Raw genomic sequence first — 14,621 nt, forward strand, 5'->3', positions numbered from 1 at the left:
CAAGACAGGGATTCAAAGTTGGATGAGAGCATGTTTATTAGCAACACAGGGTCCCTTTTCCTCCTCCCCATCCAAGCATCCAGGCCTGGGGTTCTTGGTGAGTTGGTTAGTTCAACCTGGAGGCCACCCGAGCTGTCGGCCCCCAAGTATGTGAATGTGCAGGTGATACACAGATTGTGCGCCCAGCTTCCCATCGTTGATCACTGAAATGGAGCTTAGAGTTAGGGGATCAAGATCATGGAAAAGGCAAAAGACTGAAGATCATATTAAGGGGTAGGTTCAACACATATGTGAAGATCTCAAGGGTCAAAAATCACTCACCAAGTCGGTATCCATCTCCCAGGCCCTCAGCTTTTGCTGTCTTCTTGGCCACAAGGAGTAGGTGTCCTAGAAGCTACAGGGAGAAGGGAAGCAGGTGACATAATTCACAGGGAGCAAAACCTCTAGCTGAGTCCAGTGCCTCTCTCCCCACAAACTCAGGCCCTCTTCTTCCCACCTGCTTGTCCTCCTCTTCAGCCTGGCTAATTCGAGGAATGGGCTTCTTAGGAATGACCAGGAAGTGCACAGGAGCCTGAGGGGCCACATCACGGAACACAAGACACTGGGGATAGGAACAAGGACATATCATAGGCAGTGACAAGCCAGAGGCCACTGCATTACTTCCAACGGCATGATGGTAACTTTGAGGGGTTGCCTATGAAATTCCTGGGGGAGGCTGGAGCCCAAGGGCACCCCACCTGCTGGTCCTCATATAGAATGTCAGCTGGGAGACTTCGGTCCAGGATCCGGGAGAAGATGGTTGGGGCTGCTTCCCCAGGAGCTGCCTGCTGGGCCTTGGCCACTTCATTCCCATTAGTCACACCAGCAGCTCCTCGGACCTGAAGGTGGGTCAGACAGACCAAAGGAAGGGAGTTGGTACTATTCTCTTATGTACTCAGTCAGGGATGGCAGAAGCTGGATTCTGATAGTCATTAACCTCATCCTTCTAAGAACCTATTAGTGATTCCCACCCAAGGGAGAAGGTCCTGAATTTTAGAGCAGTAGCAGCAGAGGGTAGGGCCAGATGGTTTGGGCTTGGTTAGGAAACAGGCAATATTACAACTGAGGATTCAGCAAAACAATTGATTCCTGCTCCTGTCTAGGGTATCTAGCACTGTTCAACAGAAAGGATCCAGAATGAGAGCTTAGAGACTTAGTCCTATTTCCTATTTTACCCTTGAATTACCTCTGATAAACCCCTTCCTGTCTCTGGGCTTCAAATGTAAAATAAAGGAGTGGTTTGCATCTCTCTCTCTCACTTTTTTTTCTTCTTCACCATCTCTTAAGACTACTTGGAGTGTTTTTCATTTACTCTCATCTTATTAACAAGTTCCCTCCATTTCTCTCCTTGTTTTTCTGATTTTTAAACCTTGTCACTTGTTTTATTCAGGTTTTAATGCAACTGCCTTGCTTGACACAAAGTTATCCCTCGTCTGCGTGTCACACCTGCCCTCTTAAAGTGGACTGCAAATCCAGTCCCCGAGTCAGTGGAAGGAAAAGTTCAGTTAAGTGAACTGGACTCCCTCATCCCCAAAGGATTGTGGGGTAAAGGAAGTTCCAGTTGTCCAGGGACTCGGAGGCTTGATGAAGCCAATGCGTCGTCTTGGGAGTGGTGAAGGAATGGGATGAATTAAAACTTCTTTGACCCCCCTGAGTCGATCTGGAAAGGGGGAGGATGAGAGGTTAACTCTAAGTGCTTATTAGAAGGCTAGGAGCCAGAGTGGGGTAAAAGACTGGCTCCGAGAAGTGAAAGCTCATTTCCTGCAGGGGACACTGAGGAGGTTGCCCGGAGCTAGCGCCTGTTAAACTGGGCTCCAGGCAGGGAGAGGACGCCGCGTCGCTGCAGTGAACCTGCCTCGACCTCGGCGCCCGGGTCTGCGCAGGATGTCAGTCAGGTTCTGTTCGCTTCTCCCGCAGCGAGACTTTCGCGGAGGCTGCCGTGGCTACCTCAGCTCACAGCCTAGAGCCGGAGCCTCCGCAGAGGCAGCGGCCACGATAGAGAGCTCAGGCTCCGACCCCGCGAGGCCACAAGGCTGCGCGCACCTTCGGGAGCCGGGGAGGATCGCGGACCCGGGTCACGGAGAGCGCCAGAGCCCGCGGGACACCCTCCCCGCGGCCACTTCTCACCTGCACCCCCCGCGACCCCGCGGCAGCCACGGCCCTGCGCGCCAAGCGCAACCCAGCCACCAACGCCACGGCCGCCGCCATCTTCCCCTCAGCCGCAGGCACTTTTCACGCAGGCCCGCACTTAGGCTCCGCGGCCGGTCGGAGGTGGAGCTCTCGACGCCACGGCCTGACTGGGACCGTCAGGGGAGCGGATGAGGAGCGGCCATTGGTTCCGCCAGCGGCAGGAGCCAGCCCCGCCATCCCATTGGGTGGCGCTTCCAGGCGCCACGTGCCGCCCAGGGTGGGCTCGGCATGTGTTTTAAGCTTAGAGGGTGGCACTATTCACCACGCTGGCCCGGCCGCCACTTTAGAGGCGGGTTCTTTTCATCCTATTGGCCTCCGCCAACTCAGGAGTGATTTTTTTCTTACACCACTGGCTTCGTCTTCTGGTGGAGAAGGTTCTTTTTCCATTGAATCCCCTAACTAGTTTCGCTATGATTTTTCACTACATTGGAAGGATTAGGAGATTTAGAGGTGGGATTTTCTCCCAATTGGATCTGATACATAACTTTGGCACCGCTTTGGTTTGCGACTCGCACACCCCACCGCGGGGGGGGGGGGAGGGAGGCGGGGCTCGGTCACCTGCAGCACAAGGCTCCAAAATTTTTTATAGACCCTTTCACCGCATTGGCCAGGAGGAGGAGGGCGGGGTTCTGAGGGCACTCGGCGCTTATTGGCTCCGGGGAACCACCGCTAACTCCTGACGTCTAATGCCGTGGAGTCGCGGAAGAAAGAGGGCGGGTGCTGGACGCAGGATGCGCGGGGCTAGAGGTGAACTGGAACCGGCTCCTTCGCCCCTCCCCCCCACAACTGGTGGAGTCGCTGTCCTGAACCGTATTAGTCAAATACGAGCGTTTTCCACAAAGGGGAATTTCAGCTTCTTGAGCACTTCGGGCATTTTAACTTATTCTCTAATGGGAAATCCGCCGTAATGTTCTTGTTAACACATTCACTCCACAGATTAAGGATTCTACGGTTTTTCAGAGCAGCTTTTGCATGTTTTACGGGGGAGGAGTATGTCCTATCCTTCCAGCACTACCAATAAGCAAAGGAGTATATGCAATGTTCTTTCCTAACCGGAAAAGGTACGTGACACGGTTAGCTCGGTGTCTGCCTAATCAGTGAATCGGATTCAAACGACGAGGGAAATGCGTCATGGTTAGGTCAGAAGCATATTTCGCTCTCCTGGAATATGTATTTTTGACATAAGAAACATCGTGTCAAAAATGCTAATAGACTTAGACACCACAGAAGTTTTAGTATGACGTTAAAAAGATAGGATATGAAGGTGTTGGGGATTGATTTAGGTGATGAATGTACAACTATGTAATGGTACTGTAAACAATCGAAAGTACGATTTGTTTTGTATGACTGCGTGGTATGTGAATATATCTCAATAAAATGAAGATTAAAAAAATAAAAATAAAAAGATAGGATAAGCCATCACTGTATCTTTAGGTGTTTTAGCACATAGCACATGTAGGTGCTCAGTAGTTGCTCAATATTTGTTTTCCCTGCATTTCCTTTCATAATATACAATACATATGATCAGATGTGTTGCATATTATATTTATTTTCTTAGTCTAACACTTACCAGTTTTCTATATTATTGAATAGTATATTTAAATATAGTTTGTGATGGCTGCATAATTTTTCCTTGAATGAGTTTATCAAAGTTTATCATCCTATTATTAGTTGAATTTGAATGTTTATATGGTGCTAATTACATATAACCATGAGGAGGAGCTCTTTACTTCTGGAGAGAGTACAATCTCTTTTTACATAGCTATATTATTATAGAAAGTCCTTTCCTCTCCAAAGTGCAAACCTTTGACCCTGTGATTTCCCCCAGGGGGCCTAGTAGTACAGGCTTCATTTCTTCCCTTGGAAGAATAAATGGCCTCCCTAAATGTGAGGAAATGTAGATCAGCCTCTTGTCTGTGCCCCAGAGGTCACAGTTCTCTATGGTGTCTCCAGGACAGTAGGAGCCCCTAGAGCTGCTGTAAAGAAGAGCAGGAGATAAGAGGAGTTGGGATCTAGGAAGAGGAAGGAAAACAGCGGGGAGTAGTAGGTAACTACAGAGCATGTTGAAACTGGTTATTTTTTTGTGTTCTCATAGAGAGCAGGCAACACAGTGAATGTTATTTTGTTTTACCGATCCAGAGACCAAGCCTAGAGAAGCAAGAGACTTTCCTAGGGTCACAGAGCCCAGGAGTGTCAGAATCTCTTACTCTTCGTAAGAGTTATCTATGGATCTCCTGGTCACTCCTGCACGTGCTCTGATTCTGGCCCATGGTCTTCTATTCTCTAAGCCCTTGTCATCACCTACAGCTCCCTTCATTTGAAAGCTGCCACGCTCTGCAGGCTCTGATCACTGTCTCCTATACTTCCATTTCTCCCACTACATCTGCTACTGACTTCCTTTTTTTCAATCTGTCATTTGTTTCCTGATTTCACTTTCCTTCCCTTTCTGCATGGTCAGCTCCCTCCACATTCTCAGGCCCTGTTCTTTTGCCTTATTTTCCCTATCATCCTCCTTGACACCATCCCACCACAGCTCATTAATCTAAATATTTTGGTTCTCTGCTCCTCTGACTAGGTTCCTGATTCCAGCCCTAGCTGAATCTTCAACCACCCCATCAGGTTTTCTCACATTAGCCTTCCCAAATCTTCGCCTCACTCTTCCTGCCTCCTATATTCCACTCATCCCTCTCCTCCCCCACCAGCAACTAACCTTGTCTCCTACTTCACAGGGGATAGAAAAGCAATCAGAGGGAAACTTCCACAAGATCCTGTTCCCTGAAGCTCCCTGAGGCTCCCATCCTTTCTTCCTCTTGGCCTTAGGAAGCTGTGTTTCTCCTGTCCAGAGGGAATCTCTTCACCTCTGCCTTGATCTCATCTCCTCTCTCCATCTCTGGGATCTCATTCCATCAGACATCTCTCCTCTCTCTTCTGCATCCTTCAAGGTCTTTTTCTCTACTGCCCCCTTCCTCTCATTCTATAAAGTTTTTTCCTTCCTATAAAAATGCTTGATTCTACACCTCCCTCTGGATACTACCTGACTTTTCTTCTGATCTTTTCATCCAAGCTTCTTGAAGAGGCTCCTTCACACTCACTGGTGTTTGGTTTCTATCTCCATGGTACCACTGACACTGCATCTCTGAAGTCCCAAAGACCTTCTAATTGCAAAACCCAATGATTTTCAGTCTTTTTCTTACCGGAGCCCCCAGCTGCACCCGACATTACTGACCACTCTATGCGTGAATCTCCCTCCCCTCCTTTGCTTTCTTGAAACCATTCTTTTCCTTCTGATGTTAGAGCCAGCAGCTTGAATGTGGGCATGCCAGAGGCAGATGGCTAAATCCAGCCTCTATTCTGTCTGGTGCATTCTCCCGCCCCCAATAGTTGCTGACCCCGCGGTCCCAGGTTGTCTATCCCTTGGCTGGGATCTAACAGTCCCATATAGAACGAGGTCAAATTCCAGTGGCTTCCCCTTTATTGCTGACCTAGGCCAGACTCACAAAGGCTTGCGCCAGGTGTTGACAGTGTATGACCCTGGAGGAGGGAAGAGTAGAGGTGAAAGGGTCAGATATGGGGGTCAGATGTGGGGCCAGGCTGGAGGCTGTATGGGCCAGGGAGTCCAGGGGGCCCAGGTAAGGAGCTGGGACCGCCAGAGGGCCTTTGGTTCTCTAGGGCCTTGATGTCAGAGTTGCTGAGGATGGCTTGTCCGAGGGCAGACATCTCTGCAAAAGGCACATAGTCTGCTCCTGGGGGTGGAAACCAGTGCAGGTATGGAGTACTGGGGTGGGGTGGGGGGGTGAGGTGGTCCTGGAGGGACTGCTGAAGATAGGAGCACCTTCCTGCCTGGCCTTCTGACTACAGACCCTAGAATGACCCCTGCCCCAAGTTGCTCCCTCACCATAAGGCCTCCCTCCTCGTCGCCGTGTCTCCTCGGTCTCGAAGAAAGTCTCGTGTTCCTCCCAGCGTGGGTCACAGGCCACACAGAGGAAATTAGACTCAAAGCAGCTGCAGCAACAGCCTGGAACAAGAAAAATATAGGAAATTGGGGTATCCCCATCGGTTGACTGTGTTCTCATCCCTTCCCCACCAACCACAAGCCCAAGTCTCTCCTACCAGCTCCCCATCCTCACCTCTAAACCATTTGCATTCGTATCACCCATGCCCACCCCACCCCCCAAATGCCCCTTGCCCTAGAAGATACCATGGTGCCTGCAGGGGTGGGACCCGGTGGCTATGTGGTCTTCATGTCTATGTTGGCAGCGGCATTGGGCCCTCCAGGCCTGGGGATCAAAGGTGGCCCGTCGCTTGAGCCAGAACTCACCCACCTCCTCTGGGCGTGATGGGATAAAGCAGAACATGAGGCAGCGACACTGGCCCATACAGCAGGGTACGGATATGTCTGTGGGAATGCAGATGGGTGGTAGGATTGAACCAGCCTTCTTATGACAATCTCTTCCTCCACACCAGCTCTCTCTCTCTCTCTCTCTCTCTCTCTCTCTCTCTCTCTCTCTCTCTCTCTCTCTGTCCCCCACCCTCCCTCCCCACCACCTCTCATCATCCCAAGATATGGAAGAGTACAGTTATCCCTCCACACCTGACAGGGGCTGGTCAGTTCTTCCTTACCTGAGATGATCTGGTGCTCCCTCAGCAAGTGTCCACAAAAGCACTTGGATTCATCCCCAATACGGAAACAGTCCCACAGGTAATGGGGGCAGCGCCAGCCAATGTGGAGACCTGGAGTGTGGAGGGGTTGGGTGATAAGGAAAAGTAGGAAGGAAAACTATCTTAACCTCCTCTGAGGTGTTCTTTTCTATCTTCTGAAGGGCCTTATCATTCCCCCCAGATTTACTCATCTCCCTGACAAGTCCTCAACCTCTATCCCCTTAGATTTTTTTCCCTCAAGGTTTTTCATTGCCCCAAATGTCTTTATTTTCCTTCCCACCCTGGGATCTACTCTATCTCTGTCAGCCTTTCAGAGATGACTTAAGAGAGTCTTCAGTTTCTGAGCAAGAAGATTATAAATTAAATTTTGTTTGAAGATGAACACGAATCTCACCCGAGTTCTGTGTGACTGTGTGGGGTCTCATATTCTCTCCTACCCACATCAGAGCCCAGCTTTGTTTCATTGAAATGTCTAAGGTGAGGAAAAGGGGAGATGATTGGCTGAGTGTAGAGTAGATGATGGGGATTGGCTCCTAAGGACCACAACTACTGAAGGGACTGAAGAGGAGGAGGAAGTTAGGCAGCCCTGGTGCCAGGAGGTAGGAGGAGGGCTTCTTCTCACTTTTGCAGGTTGGCACCTTCATATTTCCCTTCTGTTTTATTGGTATTATTGAACTAATGCCTTTCATGAACCTGAGAAGGGCTGCCTGTGGTTCTCCAAGGGTCAGGAGAAAGGGGTAAGGTCAGAAGTCAAGGGTGGTGAAGACCAAACTAGATAAGCTCATGAGGCCAAAATTGATCTGAAACCACCTGGTTTCATGGCCAATCACACCACGAGGCAAGAGTGGTGCTACATAGAACTAGACAGTACTTCCCACTCAGATTTTCCTGTCCTCCATGAGAGCTCAGAGTACCCCAACTTCTAGCCAGTAATTGTATGAGTCCCCATGGAGTGGGACTGTTAGCTCTAGATTCTTATTCCTACTCAGTAGGCTCAACTGAAATGTCACCTCCACCAGAAGGTTGCCCCTAACTTCCCTGTCTAAGGGTCCATTCTCTTGCCCCCCCCCCCCTTTTTTAGCTCCTTGTGCTATTCCTATCACAGTACAATGCATTACAATGGACGGTTCACTTGTATTCCCATTAGACCTTGAGTTCCTCAAGGGAAGGGTCTGTCTTTTCATCTGTATTTCTAGTTCTAGCACAGAGCCTGGCACAAAATAGGGGCTCAGAGAATATAGACTGCCTGATGATTCAGTCAATAAGCAGAGGCAGTTCTTTCAGGAGAGAAGAGAGCCCAGTATTCCAGGGATCTTTGGAGGCAGAATCCTGATATTCCATAGGAAGACAAAAGAGACTTGGTATCCTCTAGTTTTTGACTCTGGTCAGGGCCACAATCCATAATTCTGTGCCTGATTGTCAGAATAGGTTTTCTTATCTTACCCATGGTCTCTCAGGATCAAAAGCCCAGCTAGATGTGGCTTTTGGCTTTCCTGCCTCTGAATTACAGAGAAAGCCCATAGCATCAGTGCCCTGTGACATCCAGGGAGACTTGATTGGGTAGGCAGGATATAGACAGAGTCACAATGGGGGTGGGTGGGGACTAGGATTCCACTAGAGGAACTCTGAACTCTGTCCAAAGTAGTAGAACACATTGGATGTGTGGGTGAAGTGCAGAGGTGAACAAGGATCAGTGTCTATAGATGCATAGGAAGCATGGCCTGTTATGGGTGGACATGGACTAGGAGGGGAAGGAGACATTATCTGGGATGCCATTTGGAGTCTGCACAGCAGAGTCCAACTCCATATTGCATAACCATATTAGCACTGATAACATCTCTTTGGGCTTGGAATGTCTCCATACAACAATTTACATGAAAGAAGTCTCCAGGCCAAACCTCTCTCCTGAGCCTCAGACTCATACAGCCAGCTGTCTACTAGATTCTCCCACAAACATGTTCCACTTAAGTGTGTTATGTCCAACAGTTCCCTCCAACCCTGGCCCTTGTTCTTTGTTTACCCAACAAATACTTATCAATCAGCATCTACCCTACTTTAGACATTCAGTTAATGGCACCCCCATCTAATCAGTTACTCAAGCCAAAAATCTAGGTTCCATTGTATGCATTTCCCCCTCTCTTGTCCTACACATCCAATAGTCAGTTTTATCTTCTTAGTATTTCTTGAGACTGTCCACTTCTCTCTGTCTCTACCCATCTACTTCTTTCCTGGATTATCCTACTGTCTATCCTCCTGTAGAGTGAGCCTTCAAACACGAATCTGTTCATGTTGTTCCTGTGTAAAACCTCTTAGTAACTCTCAGTTGCCCTCAAGGTATAATTCCAACTCTTAGCTTGGCACCCCAATGCCTGCACAATTCTGCCCTTCCAGGGCTGAGCTGGGCTACTTGCCCCAACACTCTCTGCATCAGGCATGCTGCATTGCTTAGATTCATACTCTGAATTCATACTGTGAATTCATGCCCTGTCATTTCTCACCTTCTCCATTCTTCACCTAGCCCCTTCTCCTTCTTCGTCTTACAACTTTCATCTGAGAAATCATCTCTTCCAAGGCTTACTCCCTGAGCTCCTGATATTGGGTGACCCTTTTCTCTGCTTGTGCAGGACACTGGGTTGAGCTTTATCCTAACAATTAGAATGAACTAGAATTGTCCTTTAACTTATAGGTGTGTCTTATTAGAGTCTAAATTATTTAAGAGATTTTTTGGTCTTTGAAACCCCCTCCCTCCCTCACACAGCTAGTTCAATGCCTGGCACATAGGTGGTGCTCAATAAATGCTTGTTGATTGAATAAAAGGAAAGCTTATGTTACATTGATATTTCTCTACACATTACACATTTTGTTAAGGAGTCCTGACTCAGTTCTGAGTTTTAAGACCCCTAGTATTAGAAGAGGACCCCAGATATCTTTGTTCAGGTTTGAACAACACTTGAATTTCTGCATAAAACTGCCTGTTTAAACAGAAAAACAAAGACCCTCATTCAGAAGAAGGAACGCAGTGGCCTTCAAGAGTGGGGAGTAGATAGGAGGTTCTGAGAGAATGAGGGGACTGAGCAGCTCCTGCATTTGCAAGAATAAGTAAGAGTGACAGAAGATGTTAAAACACGCAAATAAAGCCATCTCAATGTCTGAATTAAGACTGAGAAACAAATGAGATTACTATCACTTTCTTGTCCAGATATGGATGATGGAATGTCCCTGCATGGGAATGGGGAAAGTCAATTTTATGGAGGACAGATAAGGATAAACAAATTACCTACATTGTCCAGTTGTCTTTTTATCTCAAGCCTAACTAGTTTAAACATAGCTCTATTCCTATCATATGGGGAAAGGAAGTATGAAAGACCAAAATAAATGGAATGATATCCAATGAATTCAGATTAGAAACCCCAGAATCCTCGTAACAGGTCAGGGTGGTCCTCTTACTGAAGGTAATCCCTATAGGTATGGAGTTTGGTAACACTGGTACACATGCTCACACACAGGATGGCATGTGTTTATATAGTTCATGTTTGCACACTCTTTACAAATAGGCTTACGTATGCAGAGCATGCTACAAATAGGACTGTCAGAAGTACTGGTTCTGGGCTGAGAATTAACAGGGCTAGAAGACATGGCTTCTTTCTGATGCAACTGAAAGCTGTTGAATACCCAGGTTGACCATGGGCTTGGCATGCAGGGCTAATCACCTTTTAATGGTGTTCCACCAAGGGGACCAAGGCCTTTGGCCATGCCAGAGCAACAAGTTCCTTGGAGACTGTCTAAAGTACTGAGCCATCTCGACCTCAGGATCTGTTTGGTATGGCTATTGGGTTCCTATAGCTGGGACTGGCCAGGGGCCTTTCTGTATTTAACACCTTTGGGTTCAGCCATCTCTCTATCATGGCTTTATAGGAATATCCCTGCTTTCTGTCTGTATCTACAATGCAGTTCTTGGCCTACCTGCATGGTCCCCTCCCAATTCTGGGCAGGTGGCATGTTTCCAGAAGGGGCAGTTATCCATTGAATGGGCAGGTCCCCAGATCCTATTGGGTTGGGGGATGCCCATGGGCCTGCCCCAGGCTTCTGCAAGACTGCCTGGGCTCACCTGTCTGGATGGCATTTAGGGCTGCATCCTTCTCCCATTGGAAAAGATGATTCACCCGAGGACTAAACTGCTCTCTGTGCATTGTCTTAGCTACTGCCACCAGCTCTGTCTGCTTAGTAGGGGCCACTGGGCGGACCGTGTAACCTGGGTAGGAAGGGGTTGAGTAAACAGAGAGAAGTGAGAAGGCCCTAAGAGAAGGGGCCATGTCAAAGAGTAACCCAATCCCCTTCTTCTGGGGCAGGTCAAGGGCAGGTCAAAGGCAGGTGCAATTACGGCTATCTGCTCTCTTCCCCTTCTTCTTGCCCAGCTGCTGTCCAGGTTGGGATGTGTGAACGGTGCTGCCACTGGCGTTTGCCCCCTCCTCGTCCTCTTCTGCCTCTTCCCTCTGATTTGCAGATGTGTCCGTGAGAACCTGGGTCGAAAGGCCTGAAAGGGAGTTCTTTTGAAGGATGTCATATTCAAAGTCCTCCAGAGTGAATCTCCTTGTTTGAAGGGGTGTGTTGTAGGAAGACTCAGAGGAGAGGTCATCAGAGGAAGACACAGAGATGTCTTCTGCTGGTGAGGAACTAAAAGTAAGGTATTTCTCTGGGGACTTAGAGATATGAGTCTCCACAGGGGCCTCAGAAATGGGGGCCTCCAAAGGGGTCTCATGGATGGAATGTTCTAAAGGAGTCTCAGAAATGGAAGGCTCCAAAGGGGACTCAGAGGCATGAGTCTTTAAAGTGGTCTCAGAACTGGAGGGTACCAAAGGAGATTCAGCTGTAAGGGGTTCTAAAGGGGTCTGAGAGATGGAGTGTTCTAAATGGGTCTCAGAGATGGGAGACTCCAAAGGGGACTCAGAGGTGTGGGTCTCTAAAGGCGTCTGAGAAAAGGAGTGTTCTAAACGGGTCTCAGAGATGGGAGGCTCCAAAGGGGACTCAGAAGTGTGGGTCTCTAAAGGGGTCTGAGGAAAGGAGTGTTCTAAACGGGTCTGAGAGATGGGAGGCTCCAAAGGGGACTCAGAGGTGTGGGTCTCTAAAGGGGTCTGAGAGATGGAGTGTTCTAAACGGGTCTGAGAGATGGGAGGCTCCAAAGGGGACTCAGAGGTGTGGGTCTCTAAAGGGGCCTCAGAGATGGAGTGTTCTAAATGGGTTTCATAGATGAGAGGCTCCAAAGGGGACTCAGAGGTGTGGGTCTCTAAAGGGGCCTCAGAGATGGAGTGTTCTAAACGGTTCTCAGAGATGGGAGGCTCTAAAGGGGACTCAGAGGTGTGGGTCTCTAAAGGGGTTTCAGAGACGGAAGGCTCCAACGGGATTTCAGACACAGGGGGCTCCTTTAAGTCCTCAGCAGAGGGGTCCTTTGAAGAGGGGTGCTTCTCGGCATCCATGGTGGCATAAGTCTCCTCTGTGACCTTGTCTGCTTCCATCTAGTGGTAGAATAGGGTACAAACTTTATTAGGTTAGGATTGGAGGGTCTGCAAGTCAGGGCAGAGCATGGGGTTCACACAGGGTTGTGGAATTTGGATAAGGTGCTCAGTAGGCCTGAGATACAAGATGAGCTCTGGTCCTCAGGGTGTGATGTCGGGAGGTTCACCCATGTGCCTAGACCCCATGCGGCATGCTGGAATTTAAAGATTGAAAGACTGCAGCAGTCAGAGTCCCATCAGTAGATGGTAGCAGAGGACCATGCCCTAGTATGGAATCTGAACACAGCAACTGTGCTAGTCCAAGAGCAGTATCCTAGGCTGTGGAACTCCAGGGACTTGGACTACTAGGACAAAGTGGGGAAGAGCTACAAGGAGGTTGGTTCCAGAGAGTGTGGGAGGATGTCATGATGCCTGAGGTAGGGCCCTGTCACAGTCTGGTTTTGTCTTGGGGACCACACACAAACTTCCTGATGATATCATTCATGATCAAGGTTTTAACTACCTCCATCTGTATACTGATGACTCCTAAATCCATCCTTCCGGCCCGGACCTCTTTAGTTTCCCTTATTTCACATTTATATCCCAACTGCCTGTGGGATATTTCTAATTGGATAGGAACCAAGAATTGTATTTCTTATCTTATAAATATCCCCCAAATCCATTCTCTCCTCTCTCTTCCCTCCAGTTTTGTTCAAGTCCCCATCATCTTCTGCCTGGATTGTGTCATAACTTTGCTCTCTCCCTTTCCTCAGCATATTAATCCATTAATCCATTCTTTCACTAGTTTCTGTAATTTACACTTTCATGAAGAGCCTAATCTTACACTTTTATTCAGGCATTGTGCTAGGCACTGGACTCAGGTGAAAGAGTCTGGAAAGAGAGGTTAACCAACAATGACAATAGGAATGTGCTGGGGTTATCCTGGAAGGATGTCCAAAAGAGGTTAGTTCTCTTTAATGATCCAACTGAAATCTTTCAAAAATGCAAACTCAACCCTGGCATTCCTCTGCATACAAAAATTCAGTGACTTAGCCTAAAGGATTGAGTCCAAATTTCTTGGCATGACATTCATGCCTGTCATCATTTACAACACTGCCCAAGGATTCCTGTTATCACACTCCCTGCTCCCTACTTTCCCCCATGCTCCAGAGATACTAGATATATCACTTTTTAAATGCACCAGAGCCTTCCCGAAGGGCAAGTTTGCGAAGGGGAGTAGGGGAGAGAGGTAGGATGACAGGGAGGAAGATGACCAAAGCTTCAGCAGGAGGAAAAAGGAGCCTGAGGGTGGAGAACCAGGTGGAGAGGAGGGGGAAAGACAACAGAGGAGGGAACTGGACAGAGAAACGTAGTGGAAGGGGAGGATAAGGATGGGAAATAGAGACTGTGAGGAAGTTGGATTGAGGAGTGGGGGAGGGAGAGAAGGTGTTAGGAGGGGAATGGGATGCGGGCTTGGGGGAGGGGCTTATGGAGAAACGACGTACCTCTGGGCTTTGGTTTGGATGCTACAAGTTCTCGGGAAGGAGGAAGTGTTGGTCCCGAAGAGGGAAGGCTCTTGGTTGTGAATCAGCTCCCGCTGCAGGTGCCGAGTGGTGAGAGGCCTTGCCTGCAGTCTAGGATTTGGGGAGGATACCTAGGAGCTCTGGTTTGATCTGGGGAAGGGTGGGAAAGGTCTGATCTGGGGAAGGGTGGGGAAGGGGAGGGAAAAGGGGGTCTAGGGCAGGTGGGGGGGGCGGTGGTGGTGTGTGTGTGCTTTACTGAAGCCTCTGGAATCCATGCCGGGAGAGGAGGATCCGTCACCAGGGCAACCAGAACGCCCAGTGGTCTCCATGTCTACAGCAGTCTGGTCATCTCCTCAGTGGGAGAGGTCTCCTGAGGAGAGTGCATTGGACTCGGAGGAGACGAGCCCATAGAGTTCACTTCTGAAAATGCGGACTTTACAGGATTTCTGTGAGACTGTCTCTGGGTAGGATTTGTGGCTATCTGTGGGGAGGTCTGTGAGACATCCGGGTTTGTGAAGGCCTTAGCGTTCCTATGAGACATCTATCGGGACGTCAACAGGGGATCTGCTGATCTGAGGGGGCATCCGGGCTCTGTGATTGGGGTGAGAAAAGCAGAGGCTCAGGTAGCTGGGACTGGGGCGGGGTCTGTCCTAGGAACCCAGCCGGACCGAGTTAGAGACCAATCAGCTCCTGCAGCGGGGCGGGCTTTACTGAGAAA

The 14,621-nt window shown here is 49.0% G+C and overlaps 2 protein-coding genes across 3 annotated transcripts; both read right to left on the reverse strand.

Annotated features, from left to right (window-relative positions):
- Positions 1–11: 11 nt before the first annotated feature.
- Positions 12–2,382, reverse strand: HINT2 (histidine triad nucleotide binding protein 2). The gene is made up of 5 exons (XM_037851334.1): positions 2,167–2,382; positions 738–878; positions 497–601; positions 322–394; positions 12–203 (listed from the first exon to the last, which is right to left on the reverse strand). The coding sequence occupies exons 1-5, from the start codon at positions 2,245–2,247 to the stop codon at positions 112–114; spliced, it is 492 nt and encodes a 163-aa protein (XP_037707262.1). The 5' UTR covers positions 2,248–2,382; the 3' UTR covers positions 12–111.
- A 3,348-nt stretch (positions 2,383–5,730) lies between these two features.
- FAM221B (family with sequence similarity 221 member B) lies at positions 5,731–14,091 on the reverse strand. 2 transcript variants are annotated; one of them, XM_037798136.1, is made up of 7 exons: positions 13,886–14,091; positions 11,270–12,401; positions 10,997–11,140; positions 6,850–6,960; positions 6,428–6,625; positions 6,125–6,244; positions 5,731–5,948 (listed from the first exon to the last, which is right to left on the reverse strand). In XM_037798136.1, the coding sequence occupies exons 2-7, from the start codon at positions 12,399–12,401 to the stop codon at positions 5,791–5,793; spliced, it is 1,863 nt and encodes a 620-aa protein (XP_037654064.1). In that variant the 5' UTR covers positions 13,886–14,091; the 3' UTR covers positions 5,731–5,790. The 2 variants fall into 2 exon arrangements, with proteins under 2 accessions (XP_037654064.1, XP_037654063.1); XM_037798135.1 differs by having other exon boundaries at positions 5,731–5,972.
- Positions 14,092–14,621: the final 530 nt, after the last annotated feature.

This window comes from Choloepus didactylus, chromosome 10 (genome assembly GCF_015220235.1).
Source record: "Choloepus didactylus isolate mChoDid1 chromosome 10, mChoDid1.pri, whole genome shotgun sequence".
Lineage (NCBI taxonomy): Eukaryota > Metazoa > Chordata > Mammalia > Pilosa > Megalonychidae > Choloepus > Choloepus didactylus.

Coding starts and splice junctions, on each gene's coding strand:
- HINT2 (XM_037851334.1), bottom strand. CDS start 2,247: ATGGCGGCGGCCGTGGCGTTGGTGGCTGGGTTGCGCTTGGCGCGCAGG. Junction 602..737: donor TTCTATATGAGGACCAGCAG/GTGGGGTGCCCT, acceptor TCCTATCCCCAG/TGTCTTGTGTTCCGTGATGT. Junction 395..496: donor CTGAAGAGGAGGACAAGCAG/GTGGGAAGAAGA, acceptor TTCTCCCTGTAG/CTTCTAGGACACCTACTCCT.
- FAM221B (XM_037798135.1), bottom strand. CDS start 12,401: ATGGAAGCAGACAAGGTCACAGAGGAGACTTATGCCACCATGGATGCC. Junction 11,141..11,269: donor GGGGAAGAGAGCAGATAGCC/GTAATTGCACCT, acceptor CTTCCTACCCAG/GTTACACGGTCCGCCCAGTG. Junction 6,245..6,427: donor CCACCCCTGCAGGCACCATG/GTATCTTCTAGG, acceptor TTCTTGTTCCAG/GCTGTTGCTGCAGCTGCTTT.